The 16127-nt window shown below is 43.4% G+C and overlaps 1 protein-coding gene across 2 annotated transcripts; it reads left to right on the top strand.

The window, feature by feature from the left end:
* Positions 1-4117: 4117 nt before the first annotated feature.
* abcb9 (ATP-binding cassette, sub-family B (MDR/TAP), member 9) lies at positions 4118-16119 on the top strand. 2 transcript variants are annotated; one of them, XM_014170976.2, is made up of 12 exons: positions 4118-4326; positions 5555-6294; positions 7374-7488; positions 7688-7818; positions 11436-11641; positions 11845-12042; positions 12290-12418; positions 12567-12755; positions 13898-14071; positions 14293-14452; positions 14830-14966; positions 15420-16119. In XM_014170976.2, the coding sequence occupies exons 2-12, from the start codon at positions 5607-5609 to the stop codon at positions 15657-15659; spliced, it is 2367 nt and encodes a 788-aa protein (XP_014026451.1). In that variant the 5' UTR covers positions 4118-4326; positions 5555-5606; the 3' UTR covers positions 15660-16119. The 2 variants fall into 2 exon arrangements, with proteins under 2 accessions (XP_014026451.1, XP_014026453.1); XM_014170978.2 differs by having other exon boundaries at positions 4130-4326; positions 5697-6294.
* The last annotated feature ends 8 nt before the right edge of the window (positions 16120-16127 follow it).

Below are 16127 nucleotides of genomic sequence, written 5' to 3'. Positions count from 1 at the left end.
AATGGATTCAAGATGAAAGTTAAACTTCGAGTTGCGTTTCCGGGTCCGTCAACATAAATCGTCCGTTCGCAGGATACTAAGGAAACATACGAATCTCTCATCCGTTGATTCATTATTTAGTTGTTATTTTGTCATGTTAATATTTGTTTGCTCGTACATCGATTTCTCCTTGTAATATATCATTTGGCTCGCATATTTACCGTGGTTTTAGGTCCCTTTTTAGCTGCTGAGATGTTGAGTGTGGATTCGTTGCAAGTGGTGGCTGAAGAGGAGGTGGTGGAGTCGAGCTCAAACCGACTGGGTGACATCTACACGTTTGTGGCCGAGGGCTGCTACCCCCAGACTATGAATCCTATACGAAAGAAGAATCTCAAAAGATATGCTCAGAAATTCATAATTGATGGTAAGAGAGTGAATAGATAACAAATAACAACAAGAAAATTCTTAATATGTAGAGAGGGCGGTTGAAATGTGTGTTGTTGACCAGAATAGCATCTCTTTCTAATTGCATGTTGTCTGTGTGGTTTTGTTGTTCTAGAGGGTCGACTGTATTATGTGGGGCCCAAGAAGGAAGAGAAGCGAGAGGTGGTGATTGAAGCGGAACGTAAGAGGCATATATTCCTAGAGTGCCACTTCAATGACATCGGTCATCACTTGGGACAAAAGAAGACTGTTCACAAGATCCAAAGCAAGTATTACTGGCTGGGCATTGTGAAGGACGTCGTGGACTGGGTATGTGCGTCTCTTTGGACTTCAGTGTAATGCAATAATGCAACTTGGAGGCATATCATTCATTTATTCTTCTTACAAATTGTGTTTGTGCATTTGTCTGCCTTAGATAAAGGTATGTGAAACCTGTCAACACACGGAGAGGAACAAAAACATGACAAGGACTGTTCGGCCAATCAAAGTGGAAGCTCCCTGGGAAATTCTAGGGATTGATATATTTGGTAAATAAACTTCTCTGAAAATTAAACTACTCATCTAGTGTAACTGGTGTAAAATCACTAGCTAGTTAGCTGTGCACGGTAGTAGTAGCGTTTCAATTGGTGTCGTCACTTGAGCTGAGAAATTGAAGTAGTTGTTTCCCTGTTTCGCGCGGCTTTTGTGGAGCGATTGGTGATGATGCTTCGTGGGAGGCAGTTGTCGATGTGGTGAGAGGGTGCCTGGTTCAAGCCAAGGGTGTGGCGAGGAGCGGGACAGAAGAAACACTATTACACTAGTCTCAGAATAATAGATAAAGAGTTCAAATGTTTGTCTGACTTTGTTGAATTTGTTCTTCTTTAGAAGAAAAGGAAAAGCCACACACTAATAGCGCCAAATGGCAAATAAAATGTGGCAATATTTTTGACAGCAAGCTGTCTTCATCAGGGTTTCATGTCAAGCACTGCAGGTCACCAGTGTGTATATAGAGGTTTCCATTGGACACACGCAGGTGTTTGCAATCATGGCTGGCTATGGCATGACATCATTGGTCAATTTTCACGTAACAATAATATTGAGAAAAGCATGAATGGATACACAATGATCATAGCCTACAGTTACATCATAAGTAGCCTAGAGTACACAATTTAATTTACAATCAATGGAAAAATCACAAATAGCCTACATCATAAAAAGCCTATACAATTTTATTTCAAATGGATAGAAAAATCACAGGAGTTTCTGATCAAACTCAATGTTCAGACCAAAGGAAGCGAAGGTCTTTTAAATTAAAGAATTTGTTCTTCTTTTCACCAGGACCCTTCCCAGAAACCCAGCAAGGTAATTCAAGCGTGGTAATCGTCACAGATTACTTCAGCAAGTGGGTAGAGGCATTCCCCATTCAAAAGAGAGATTGCCTCTCTGTTGCCAGATGTATTTCTACATCCATTTACAGGTAGCCTAATTAAACACACACACATTTCAATAGTAATTTTAATATTATCTGCAAGATATAACAATCATCAACAACATGAGTGGACATGAGATGGCGCTCAATTACCATATTTTTCCCTCCCTACCAGGTTTGGGGCAGCAAAAACAATTATCTCCACTCAAAGCGTTGACTTTTGTGATGAGGTGAGAAATTATTAGCCTGTGTCTATTTACAAACTTAACGAAGTGGATAGGCCGATATCAACATTTCTCCCGTAATGTTACTTCCAGGTGACCAAGCACCTGTGTGACAGGTGGAACATAGTGCAGAGTGTGTCTGCTGTGGAGCTGAACCCGCTACATGACCGCAGCAGTGGCCTACTGAAGGAGGCCATCACTCAGGTGGTGGCAGAAAAGCAGGCAGAGTGGGACGATTTCCTGGACCCTGTTTTATATCTGTTTAGGATGACCATCGACCCCACAACCAAGTTCACACCCTATTCACTCATGTTCAGCAGGGAAGCCATTTTGCCCAGTGAGGTGATATGTTTTTTTTTGTGTCACTTTGTTTGGTTTAAAAATGCATCAAATTGTGTTATTACTATGTAATTGTTAATGTTTAGTTACTAATTCTCTTTCTTTTGTCAAGACCAAAGCTGCTCCTTTCAGTTACGACCAAGAGACGGATTTGTATCACTCAAAGAAAGAGGCCTCTGCTTGTATGACAGTGATGCAGGAGCAGCAGATCTCTGTCAAGCAGCTGGTGAGTTTGAATTGGAAATGCAATATCTTCACTTTTGGGAGATGCTGTGCTACACCACTAAAGAGAGCCTGATGAGCTTGTTTCATGGCTGACACTTAATTTCTACTTCACTGCTGACTTACTTGACTTCAACCCTCTTGCTCTTTGGGAAGCATAGTTCATCAGGACATACTGTAGGTCATGTGTGAAATTCCCAAGTGAGCTTTCTCTGGATTCCATTGGAAATGGTAAATAATTGTTTGTGTTTACAGGTGATCGCCAACATGAATGCGGCCTACAAACAGGAGAAGAAGAATGCCAAGAGAAGATCTCGGAACATGCCCTCCATCACTTTCAAAGTCACTGACCCAATGTTTTGCTCGGGAGAGTCACCCTCCCAGAAGAAACTGAAACCAAGCATTTACTTGTCTTTCCCTGTAGAAACAGTCCTCGCCACTAAGCAAAGCTGCTCTGATGACAAAAAAAGTGACTTGGAATACCCCCTAGTTTCTGATGTTCATTGAGGCCTGCTATGCTGGGGTTATGGTATACAGGGTACAGAATTGAGACTCATACAGTGACTGTATTGATGGCTCAACTATTTGTCTTGCTTCAGTGCTGCGATGGGAGACATTATGTCCACATAGCTAAGCAGCTTCACCTCTGAGAGAAGATTGGTAAACATAGAGGCACCAACATCAAGAATCCTGACCAAAAATATTGATGAATTATTGGGTTGGTCACGTGTCCAAATACATAGGATCTCTCTAGCAGTGCCTGGTGGATTTGTGGTCTTGTCATTGCTATTGTGATGCCTGTAGGTGCTAAAAGCCCATTTGTTTTCAGCAAGAGGTGGACGAAATTAATACTTTTACACTAGATAATGTAGAATACACCTAGATCTCCACCTCTGTTCAAAATCAGATATGAAGTCGCATTGATGTCATGGAGCAGTGCACTTGGAGCCAGCATCATTTTTTTGGGGCCCACACTTAGGATACTTCATATCCACAATCAGTCAGTCATTCATGAATACTTTGAATTTCGGCTCTGCTACATGCTTTAGGGAAGAAATGTTATTCATTGGTTTGGGTCCATATCAAATGATGGCTTAAAAGTTTATTGCTGTGCATGGATTCAGAATTCCCCATAGACCCCACATTCTACTGAATAATCTTTGAAAGGGACATCACCACACAATAAAGTCTTGTTAACAGACTCAGTACCCCTAAAGTGATAAATATGACTTTCACATGGAAGTTATGAGTCACTTAATGGACATTGTAATAAATAAATACAACAGTTCTATGTTTGTCCAAATGATCTCTGTCTTACGCACAAAACACACACACAATCTCTGAGACCCATTGAATAAACCTCATAATAATAAACTGTATGGCTCTGGCTATTTAGTCCGGTTGACGAGACTCATGTGATTTAGCCCAGGGAGCACTGTGTCAGAAGGACTCCGAAACACTGGCTCTGGATTGCCCCGCCAGTTCCGTCCTGGGATGATCTTGTAGGAGGAGCCTCGCACACCATTTATATTACCGGCTTCCATATACATTGCATAAAGGATCACCAGTGCAGCTCAAGTACAACTCGATATGAACTCAGAATGAGACAGAGTGGCGAGGCGGCCGTGTCGCCTAAAATATAATAAATGACTGTATCAAGGAAAGCTGTAAAGTGATCGAATATCCGAGAGGAGATAAGAGCGCCGCACGGTATGTCAATGTGATACAGTAACCTTGTCGAAACCTGATGTCACGGGTGCATTTGTGATCATTGGTCACGGAAGGCATTTATACTGAACAAAATATAAACGCAACATGCAACAATTTCAAATATTTTACTGAGTTACAGTTCATATGAGGACAACCGTCAATTTTAATAAATTCATTAGGCCCTTTTCTGGGGATTGGATTGCACATAACTGGCAATACAGATATGCATTTGTCGCCCACAGATACCTTTTAAAAAATGGGCCTCACTATGGGCCTAAGGATTTAGTCACGGTATTTCTGTGCATTCAAATTGTCATCGATAAAGTGCAATTGTGTTCGTTGTCTGTAGTTTATGCCTGCCCATACCATAACCCCACTGCCACCATGAGGCACTCTGTTCACAATGTTGACATCAGAAAATCATAAGCCACATGATGCCATACATGTGATCTATGGGTGTGAGGCAGGTTGGACATACTGCACAATTCACATAGTAGGTGGCTTATGGTAGAAAAAATATAATTAAATTCTCTGGCAACAGCTCTGGTGGACATTCCTGCAGTCAGCATGCCAATTGCAAGCTCCCGCAAACCTTGAGAACTCTGTGGCATGTTACAAAACTGCACATTTTAGAGTGGCCTTTTATTGTCCCCAGCACAAGGTGCACCTGTGTAATGATCATGCTGTTTAATCAGCTTCTTGATTTTTAAAAATCTTTATTTAGCTAGGCAGGTCAGTTAAGAACAAATTCTTATTTTCAATGACAGCCAGTGGGTTAACTGCCTTGTTCAGGGGCAGAACGACAGATTTTTACCTTGTCAGCTCGGGGATTCGATCTTGCAACCTTTCGGTTACTAGTCCAACCACTAGGCTACCTGCTGCCCCTATCAGATGGATGGATTATCTTGGCAAATGAGAAATGCTCACTAACAGGGATGTAAACAAATTTGTGCGCCAAATTTGAGAGAAATAAGCTTCTTGTGCGTATGGAACATTTATGGGATTTTTATTTCAGCATATGAAACATGGGACCAACACCTTACATGTTGCATTAATATTTTTGTTCAGTGTAGTTCGGTGAACTTCCATTTGGGTTGAATTCAAAACACTTGTTCGCTAAAAAACGTCATATAATTGTAATAGCCTATAAATGTATTGTAATAGCAACAATATTAAAACAAGACAATAGGCTACAGTTTTAGCTTTTTGTATTCTTGTTTCTGCCCAGACTTGTTCATTCTTCACAGGACACTATCTCTCCACGGATAGACTGAAACGAAATGGGGGTCATAGTAGTGGTGAGCTATATCTTGTTATTTATCCTGGTGGATGTTATTGTCACCACTGTCCTCTACTTACATGGTTGCCAGACTGCAATATTCACAGAGGATGTGCAGAACTTTGACATTCTCCACTCCGTCCTGGACCTCTGGGGGACTATGCTGGTCAGAGTCTGCCTTCTGCTTGGGGCCTCCATAGGGGTGTTATGGAACAGAGTGGACGGCCCATGCAGGGTCTCTGCCCTGGGGACCCTGACTCTCCTAATCTGCCTGACCGTCAGCACCTACGCCTTAGCTAAGCTCCTGATGCTCTCGGAGCAGGGCGATCTGGCGCACCAACCCTGGTTCCTCAGTCTATTTTCCTGGACCTGTGTGTCAGTGCTGGGGACCGTGCTCCTCTGGAGGCTCCTGGGAAGGTCTCCCAACACTGTGACTGACGGAGAGGGAGATGGTGGAGGAAGTGTCTGTGAGGAGACTGAGAGGCTAGTGGAGGCAGCAGGAGAGAATTGCACTGAGGAGGTGGAGGAGCAGCAGAACCATGGGGAGAAGAAGAGGAGTAGGGCGAGCAGGAAAGGAACAGAGGACCAGAAGAACTCAGGGGCCACACTGGGGCGTCTGCTGTCCTACTGCAGTAAATACGCTGGGCTGCTCTCTGTAGCCTTCCTCTTCCTCCTCATCTCTGCTGTGTGTAAGTGGCAACTTGTTTAATTACAATGCACAGACGACTAGGGCCCTGCATTTTTCCTGAACACATGACCTGACCAGGAACAACGCAGGGCTCTAGTTACAGACTATAACTAGTGAACTGAGGATTTCCCTGGTCAGGTCACATCAGTTATTTAGCCTGGCCATGGTCAGGAAGAACTTGTGGGCACAACAGATGACAAGTCAAGTTGATTAATGTAGAGATCATCACCATTGTGAGGCTGGCATATTACACAGGGTTGCATGAGATAGTTTCACAGAAGATGTGTAATAAAGAAACATAACCAGCCTCTTGGAAGTTCTGTTTGGATCCCATGCGTTTGTATTTAAGACTTTATTACTGAACTCATAGCAGCATGGTATTGCATTCAGGGTTGCAAGGTTGCTCTACTAATTATAAACTGGGTGATTCGAGCCCTGAATGCTGATTGGCTGATAGACGTTGTATATCAGACCGTATACCACAGGTATGACAAAACATTTATTTTTACTGCCCTAATTATGTTGGTAATCAGTTTAAAATATCAATAAGGCACCTCAGGTGTTTGTGATATATGGCCAATATACCACGGCTAAAGGGCTGTGTCCAGGCACTCCGCATTGCGTTGTGCATAAGAACAGCCCTTAGCTATGGTATATTGGCCCTATACCACACCCCCTCGGGCCTTATTGCTTAATTATAGGAGTGACAAATTACATTAATGATGCATGTACCATGAATAAAGCATGATGGGGCTCCTGAGTGGCACAGCGGTCTAAGGCACAACATCTCAGTGCAAGAGGCATCACTACAGTCCCTGGTTTGAATCCAGGCTGTATTACAATTTGCCCAGCGTCGTCCGGGTTTGGCCCGGGTAGGCCGTCATTGTAAATAAGAATTTGTTCTTAATTGACTTACCTAGTTAAATAAAGGTTAAATAAAAAAAATACTCTACCCTACTCATTTCCTTTCATTATAGACAAATCAAAATATATCTATACATTTAACTGTATTTCTATTTTACACAATTGTGCTTATTAATTTTTATAACATTTAATGGTACTATGTTATCCACTTTACAGGTGAGGCCTTCATCCCCTACTACACTGGGCAGGCTATAGATGGCATTGTTATTCACAAGAGTATGGAGTACTTCACCAAGCCCCTGATCACTCTCACAGTGTTGGCCTTAGTCAGGTAAGCCATGCTGAAGTGAACAGTGATCACAAGGTGTGTGTTTTGTTAACTGGTTGTCCTTGTTGTGTGCCATATCTTCTTTGATGTCTTGCACATGCTGCATATCTATTATTGATTCTACAATATATACATTGATCTTGTGCGTTTGTGGCGTATAATGTATCTCTGACTGCGTTTCATTTCTTGCGTCTCTCCTTAGCTCTATAGCTATTGGAGTACGAGGTGGCCTCTTTAATCTAACCTTTGCCAGACTGAATCTTCGCCTGCGGAATCTTCTCTTCAGATCTCTGATGCGTCAGGAGGTGGGCTTTTTTGACTCTAACCACACAGGTGAGCTCTCAAGATTTCTCTTTATTCCTTCCCTTCATGCTTTTCCCTTGGCAGCTGTAAAATAACAATAGCGAGACTATATACAGGGGGGCACCGGTACAGAGTCAATGTGCGGGGACACCGGTTAGTTGAGGTAATATGTACATGTAGGTCGAGTTATTATTGTGACTATGCATAGATGATAACAACAGAGAGTACAGCAGTGTAAAAGAGGGGGGGAGGGGGGGACAATGCAAATAGTCTGGGTAGCCATTTGATTAAGTGTTCAGGAGTCTTATAGCTTGGGGTTAGAAGCTGTTTAGAAGCCTCTTGGACCTAGACTTGGTGCTCTGGTACCGCTTGCCGTGTGGTAGCAGAGAGAACAGTCTATGACTAGGGTGGCTGAAGTCTTCGACAATTTTTGGAGCCTTCCTCTGACACCGCCTGGTATAGAGGTCCTGGATGGCAGGAAGCTTGGCCCCAGTGATGTACTGGGCCGTTCGCACTACCCTCTGTAGTGCCTTGCGGTTGGAGGCCGAGCATTTTCCATACTAGGCAGTGATGTAACCAGTCAGGATGCTCTCGATGGTAGCTGTAGAACCCTTTGAGGATCTGAGGACCCATGCCAAATCTTTACAGTCGAGGGGGAATTGGTTTTGTCGTGCCCCGTCGATGAGAATGAGGGCATGCTCAGTCCTCTTTTTCCTGTAGTCCACAATCATATCCTTTGTCTTGATCACATTGAAGGAGAGGTTGTTGTCCTGGCACCACACGTCCAGGTCTCTGACCTCCTCCCTATAGGCTGTCTCGTCATTGTTGGTGATCAGGCCTACTACCACTGTTGTGTCATCTGCAAACTTAATGATGGTGTTGGAGTCATGCCCGGCCGTGCAGTCATGGGTGGATAGGGAGTACAGGAGGGGACTGAGCACGCACCCCTGAGTGGCCCCTGTGTTGAGGATCAGCATGGCGGATGTATTGTTACCTACCCTTACCACCTGGGGCAGCTCGTCAGGAAGTCCAGGATCCAATTGCAGAGGGAGGTGTTTAGTCCCAGGGTCCTTAGCTTATTGATGAGCTTTGAGGGCACTATGGTGTTGAATGCTGAGCTGTAGTCAATGAATAGCATTCTCACATAGGTGTTCCTTTTGTCCAGGTGGGAAAGGGCAGTGTAGAGTGCAATATAAATTGCATAATCTGTGGATCTGTTGGTATGGTATGCAAATTGGCATGGGTCTAGGGTTTCTGGGATAATGATGTTGATGTGAGCCATGACCAGCCTTTCGAAAGCACTTCATGGCTACAGACGTGAGTGCTATGGGCCGGTAGTCATTTAGGCAGGTTACCTTAGTGTTCTTGGGCACAGGCCCTATGGTGGTCTACTTAAAACATGTTGGTATTACAGATTCTGTCAGAGAGAGGTTGAAAATGTCAGTGAAGACACTTGCCAGTTGATCAGCGCATATTCGCAGTACATGTCCTGGTAATCCGTCTGGCCCTGCGGCCTTGTGAATGTTGACCTGTTTCAAGGTCTTACTCACATCAGCTGCGGAGAGCGTGATCACACAGTCTTCCAGAACAGCTGGTGCTCTCATGCATGTTTCAGTCTTATTTGCCTCAAAGCGAGCATAGAAGGTGTTTAGCTCGTCTGGTAAGCTCGTGTCACTGGGCAGCTCTCGGCTGTGCTTCCCTTTGTAGTCTGTAATGGTTTGCAAGCCTTGCCACATCCGACTAGCATCAGAGCCGGTGTAATACGATTAGATCTTAGTCCTGTATTGACGCTTTGCCTGTTTGTTGTTTTGTCGGAGGGCATAGCGAAATTTCTTATAAGCTTCCAGATTAGAGTCTCGCTCCTTGAAAGCGGAAGCTCTAGCCTTTAGCTCAGTGCGAATGTTGCCTGTAATCCATGGCTTCTGGTTGGGGTATGTACGTACAGTCACTGTGGGGACGACGTCATTGATGCACTTATTGATGAAGCCAATGACTGATATGGTGTACTCCTCAATGCCATCGGAGGAATCCCGGAACATATTCCAGTCTGTGCTAGCAAAACAGTCCTGAAGCTTAGCATCTGCTTCATCTGGCCACTTTTTTATTGATCTTGTCACTGATGCTTCCTGCTTTAATTTTTGCTTGTAAGCAGGAGTCAGGAGGATAGAATTATGGTCAGATTTGCCAAATCGAGGGCGAGGGAGAGCGTTGTATGCGTCCCTGTGTGTGGAGTAAAGGTGGTCCAGAGTTTTTTTCCCTCGGGTTGCACATTTAATAAGCTGATAGAAATTTGGTTAAACGGATTTAAGTTTCCTTGCATTAAAGTCCCCGGCTACTAGGAGCGCCGCCTTTGCTGAGCGTTTTTCTTGTTTGCTTATGGCGGAATACAGCACATTCAATGCTGTCTTAGTGCCAGCCTCTGACTGTGATGGTATGTAAACAGCATCGAAAAATACAGATGAAAACTCTCTAGGCAGGTAGTGTGGTCTACAGTTTATCACGGCTATTGCTCTACCTCAGGCGAGGAAAACCTTGAGACTTCCTTAGATATTGTGCACCAGCTGTTATTTACAAAAATACATATTCTGCCGCCCCTTGTCTTACTAGACGCCGCTGTTCTATCCTGCCGGTGCAGCGTATAACCAGCCAGCTGTATGTTGATAGTGTCGTCGTTCAGCCACGTCTCCGTGAAGCATAAGATATTACAGTTTTGAATGTCCCGTTGGTAGTTTAAGCTTCCACGTAGGTCATCTATTTTATTGTCCAATGATTGCACGTTTGCTAGCAGAATGGAAGGAAGTGGGGGTTTATTCGATTGCCTACGAATTCTCAGAAATTGTCAGAAACGGTAGCGGCAACATTATGTACAAATTAAGTAAAAAAATAAGTTTCAAAAATCTGCTTAAAAATAAGCATATAAACGAGCAAAAAAACACAATCGGTTGGGGGCACGTAACACGTCGGTCTTCTTCTCCGGCGCCATCTGACAGCTGATCAGATGAACATTAAAACGCTTGGTAACACCTTACGGAAAGCCTGCAGATATATTCTTTCATTAATATTTTGAGCCCCGGTCTACCTGTTATAACAAGTCATAATGCTTTATAACTTGTATAATAAGTCTAAAGTTATATCTTATAAAAAGGCTTATTAACTATTGTTGAGGAAACTCTTTCCAAGAATCAGGCAGAGCTCATTATCCAGTTAATAAGAGTTTATTCAAGCAATTGCAGGGGAGTCCACACAGTCTTTATATACTTAATCTACACAAAGAGCTGCTTACCTCTCCTAGGGGGGCAAGGCTAAATGAGAGATAAGGGGTACTTGGCTCCACTTTATTAAAGCTTTGTACAAACAAGAACAGGTTCTAACCAGTTCTTACAGTATTCAACTCAAGCATTTACATAACATTAGACTGTAACAGAACCATTTTGCCCCAACACCATGTTAAAGCCTGTAGGGTTTAAGTGTTATAGTGTAAAAGCTTTTCTCCTGAGCTCGGAGTTTGATCCCCAAATGCCCAAAAGCCCTAAACATTTCTCCCTCTACTCTGCCTTCATATTTCTGCTCCTATCCTGTCATTAAATAATGAAAATAATTCAGAAAGAGTTAGGAAAAAATACACAAAAAAAATGTTTGTACTGCAGGTGACATCACCTCTCGCCTGACCTCTGACACTACTCAAGTGAGTGACCTGATTTCTCAAAACGTCAACATGTTCCTGAGGAGTATGGTTAAGGGCATAGGGTTCTTCATCTTCATGTTCGGGATGTCCTGGAAGCTGACTCTGGTCACCATCATGGGATTCCCCTTCATCGCAGTCATCTCCAATGTGTATGGGGAGTACTACAAGGTATTCACTCTGCTGCTTGTATACACACACGCACAAGCATGCACACCCACACATGCGCAAGCTCTCATGCACACACGTACACACAAACACACTTCACCCCAGGCCATGTATTCAATTGTAATACATTTTAATACTTGTTTATTAAAAGCTTCATTCATACAGTATTTAGTTTGCACTAAACTTTCCACGGTTCTCATCATCAGAGATTGACCAAAGAGGTCCAGACTGCCCTGGCTCAGGCTAACCAGGTGGCCGAGGAAACTGTTTCATCCATGAAGACGGTACGCAGCTTTGCCAATGAGGAACAGGAGGCTGATTCCTACTACAGCAGGCTGCATGTCATGTTTCAACTGAACAAGAAGCAAGCGTTGGCCTACGCCCTCTACATGTGGTCCAGTTGTGTAGGTATTACCATGTACAGTAGCTACCGTCTGTAAGACCGTCAATGTACATAAGAATGAAGAATTTGTTCTTAACTGACTTGACTGGTTAAATACAAGTTAAATAAATAAAAGATAGCTCAGATGAGGACTGAATGTTAAGGAGCTCCCTCATGTTTTATCTCTTGTGTTTTTTATTGCATCCACTGTATCTGCTCGCTTTACCTTGGTCGTTGGGCACATTCAAATGTGTTTCTCGTTGCTCCAGATCTCAGAACTTGTTCTTCAAGTGGCAATCCTCTTCTACGGCGGTCACCTGGTCATTACTGAGCAGATGAGTGGAGGGACCCTGATATCTTTCGTCATATATGAGTTGGAGCTGGGAGAGTGCCTGGAGGCATGTCTGACTCATTCATATACATCTCTAACTGTACACATGACAATCACAACCTATCCCTTTAACCACCTTATATTACCATAGGTAAGACAGCTACCAAGCTAATTGTATTATCCTTGTCCCCTGTCTTGAATGACTTGTGTTACAGAGCATAGCATCAGTCTACACAGGTCTCATGCAGGGAGTGGGAGCAGCTGAGAAGGTGTTTGAGTATATCGACAGGGAGCCCAAACACCAACATGATGGGAAAGAGGTCCCCGACACCTGCAAAGGACTGGTCGAGTTTAAAGATGTCACGTTTTCCTACCCAACACGGCCCGAAACGGACATTCTAAAGGTATGTGTCAGCTGACCATTAGGTTTGGGCTCAAAGCTAGACTGATGAGTGGAGCTATACGCAGAAACACTGTTGCCAGGCAATTCTGTATCGTTTCATGCCAGTAGAAAGCTTTTATATCATCCCCATGCAGCAAAGCCAGCCAGTACACCATCAATCATACAAGAAAGCTACTGTATTGATCAATGTCGGAACTGTTAGGTTCTAAGTTCTGGTACAAATTCCAGTCGTACTCAGAAAAAAAGCTCATGCTAGATTTATTCGCCGCACTGGGTCATACAGCTGCAAAGACAAGATATGAAGTCACAAGCACATATATTTATGACCTCCAACTAACCCCGCCTCCCTTTCCAAACAGACCCCCCCCTTCTGTGTGTAGGAACAATTCATCTCTGTGGCTAGGCAGCTCAAGTCTGGAACCTTTGGTACACCTCCACACATCTCACGGTCTTCTTATCAGTCAGGAGAAGCCTTATGTTTAGGGAGTGCATATTCTTGCAGCCTGCCGCAGTCCGATCGATAATTATCCTTCTCATACACACAGAGCTATTTCTGTGAATAAGCAATCTATTCATAATATAAGGACACAAAACATATTGAGAGGATACAATGATATAAAACAGTAAAACTATAAGACAGTGTTATAGGGCAGTATTTTACAATCTATTAGATCTAACATATGGCTCCTATCTCACCCTTATGGAAACTTTTTGTTTCAAAGACAGGCCTCCTTTGAACTTTACCTCTAGCAAAATACAATTGCACATAGATCATTCCATCTAACCCATAACACGCTAATCACTATTGCTAGGCTACTTTTATGATTATAAACATACTAAAACGTGCTCAAGTCAATTAGTCAGTTTCCAACAGTGCTTTTTATCATGTCTAAACTTATATTAATGATATATGTATGCCTCTGACATGATGGTTGGGTATATATGAACAGATGGTTTGCCTTGTTCTTGGTGGTCCTCTGTAGCTCAGTTGGTAGAGCATGGCTCTTGCAACACCAGGATAGTGGGTTTGATTCCCAGGACCACCCGGATGTAAAAAATGTATGGACGCACGACTAAGTCGCTTTAGAGAAAAATATCAGCGAAATGGGTTTTTACATTTTTCTTCATCTTCTTCTTCTCAAGAGTGTATCCTTCACGTTGCGGCCTGGAGAGGTGACAGCCTTGGTAGGGCCATCTGGCAGTGGAAAGAGCTCCTGTGTGGGTCTCTTAGAGAACTTCTACGCCCCACAACAAGGCCAGGTGCTGCTGGACGGCCGGCCGGTGCACACCTACCAGCATGGCTTCCTCCACTCGCGGGTCAGTGCTCCACATTGCTCCTCTGGCATTTTAACTCCTTGTTTACAATGTGTACAACTAAGCTTCTGCGTTAAATCACAATCACTGTACCTGAGAAGTTTGCCATGAAATCTAAATATTCTGTCTTGTGCTAGATAGCTTATTCCTTTCAACCACCAGAGGGCATCTGGTAAAGATCCCCGTGCAGAAAGACTGAGCCTCTCTCTGTGTTGTTGTTGCAGGTAGCACTAGTGGGCCAGGAGCCTGTCTTGTTCGCCCGTTCTGTAGAGCAGAACATAACCTATGGACTGACTGACATCCCTATGGAGGCTGTGGTGCAGGCTGCCACCAAGGCAAACGCACACGACTTCATCACCGGTCTAACCAATGGCTATAACACAGGTGACATTAATGCTATTGCCTGAACTAATGGTTCCCAACCTTTTTTGGTTACTGTACCACTATCTGAATTTTAATCTGTCCAGATACATCTGAAGTACCCCCTCATGTGCATTTTACCAGTAAGCCTATGGTCTCCTGAGTCTTCTCAAGGACCCCCTGTGGATAGGCCAAGTACCCCCAGGGGTCCTAGTAGTGAATCTAAAAAAATAACAAACTAAAAACTGCAAAATGTTATGTTTACTGCAACATACTGTATGAACATTGGCCAAATAATGTTTTGAGTAACACAAAATAATAGCCTCACTATTTGCATATGATTTTGCATTTCTATTTTAAGATCTCGAATGCAATGAAATTGTTCCTCGTTCCTCTCTTAGAAGTGGGTGAGAAGGGCACCCAGTTGTCAGGGGGGCAGAAGCAGCGGGTGGCCATCGCACGGGCACTCATCCGCAACCCACATGTTCTCATCCTGGACGAGGCCACCAGTGCACTGGATGCAGAGAGCGAACATGTTGTAAGGAGACAGGCTAAATCAGTGTTCTGTGATCTGGGTTTAATCAGATCAAGTCGTGAATTATAGATAAAGATACAGTATGGATTTAGAGAGGAAGAGTGTATATTCTGTAATATGCAGCTTCCCAAGTTTCATGACAATAACCTAGTTCATTAAATGCAGTCTAATGTTATTATAATAACTCTCAGCTGCTGGTGTCCTCTCTGCTCTCCGTCTTTAATCAGATCAAGTCTTCAACTATACTAGATACTATTAACCCTGGATAATCCTTTTTAATATAACAACTCTCTGTATTGTAACTATGCTGGCTTAAACAGGTCAGTATTATTATTTAATCTTGGACATATTCTCCTTGTCTCTAATTTGATGGCGCTTTATCTAGTTTTTCTGAATGCCATCTCATATTTGACTTTTAATGTAGCTTAGGATCTTCTCTCTGTTCTCTCTCCCCAGGTCCAGCAGGCTCTGAACAACATCATGCGTCAGCACACAGTGCTGGTGATCGCCCACCGCCTCAGCACAGTGGAGAGGGCAAACAACATCATAGTCATCAACCGCGGCTGTGTGGTGGAGCAGGGATCACACAGCCAACTGATGGCCAAGGGGGGGCTCTACTGCAAGCTGGTACAGAGGCAGGTCCTGGGCATCGAGACGGGGACAGAGGTCCTTAACCCTCCAGAGGTGGATGTCTGAGGGTGGTAGTCAGCGGAGGCAGAACGGACATGATAGCAGCAGTGCCAGCGAGTCAAAATGTGAAAACCACGCTACTGAGAGAGGTTCTAGGGCTTTATTGGTAGCTAACACTGACTGACTGGCACTTATGGGCATTAATTGACTGAGCAGTGCCTCAAAACCAAGGCATTATATTACCCTTGATGTTTTATTTGCACATTAGGTTGAATAGATTCAACTCAAGTCTATTTTACGGTGTTCAAAACCTTGAATAATTGTTATTGAATAATCAATAAGAGTATACATTTTGTGTAAGATTTGAGTAGTCATTTGACCAGCGCTTCTGGACATGAATGAGCAACACTCTAGTTAATCCCAGTGGTGATATTACACTGAACAAAAATATAAACACAACATGTAAAGTGTTGGCCCCATGTTTCATGAGCTGTAATAAATTATCCAAGACATTTTCCTATACGCACAAAAAAG

The sequence above is a fragment of the Salmo salar genome, chromosome ssa24 (genome assembly GCF_905237065.1).
Source record: "Salmo salar chromosome ssa24, Ssal_v3.1, whole genome shotgun sequence".
Taxonomy (NCBI): Eukaryota; Metazoa; Chordata; class Actinopteri; order Salmoniformes; family Salmonidae; genus Salmo; species Salmo salar.
Note: the sequence above shows the minus strand (reverse complement) of the source record. Positions and strands in the feature narration are given on the sequence as shown.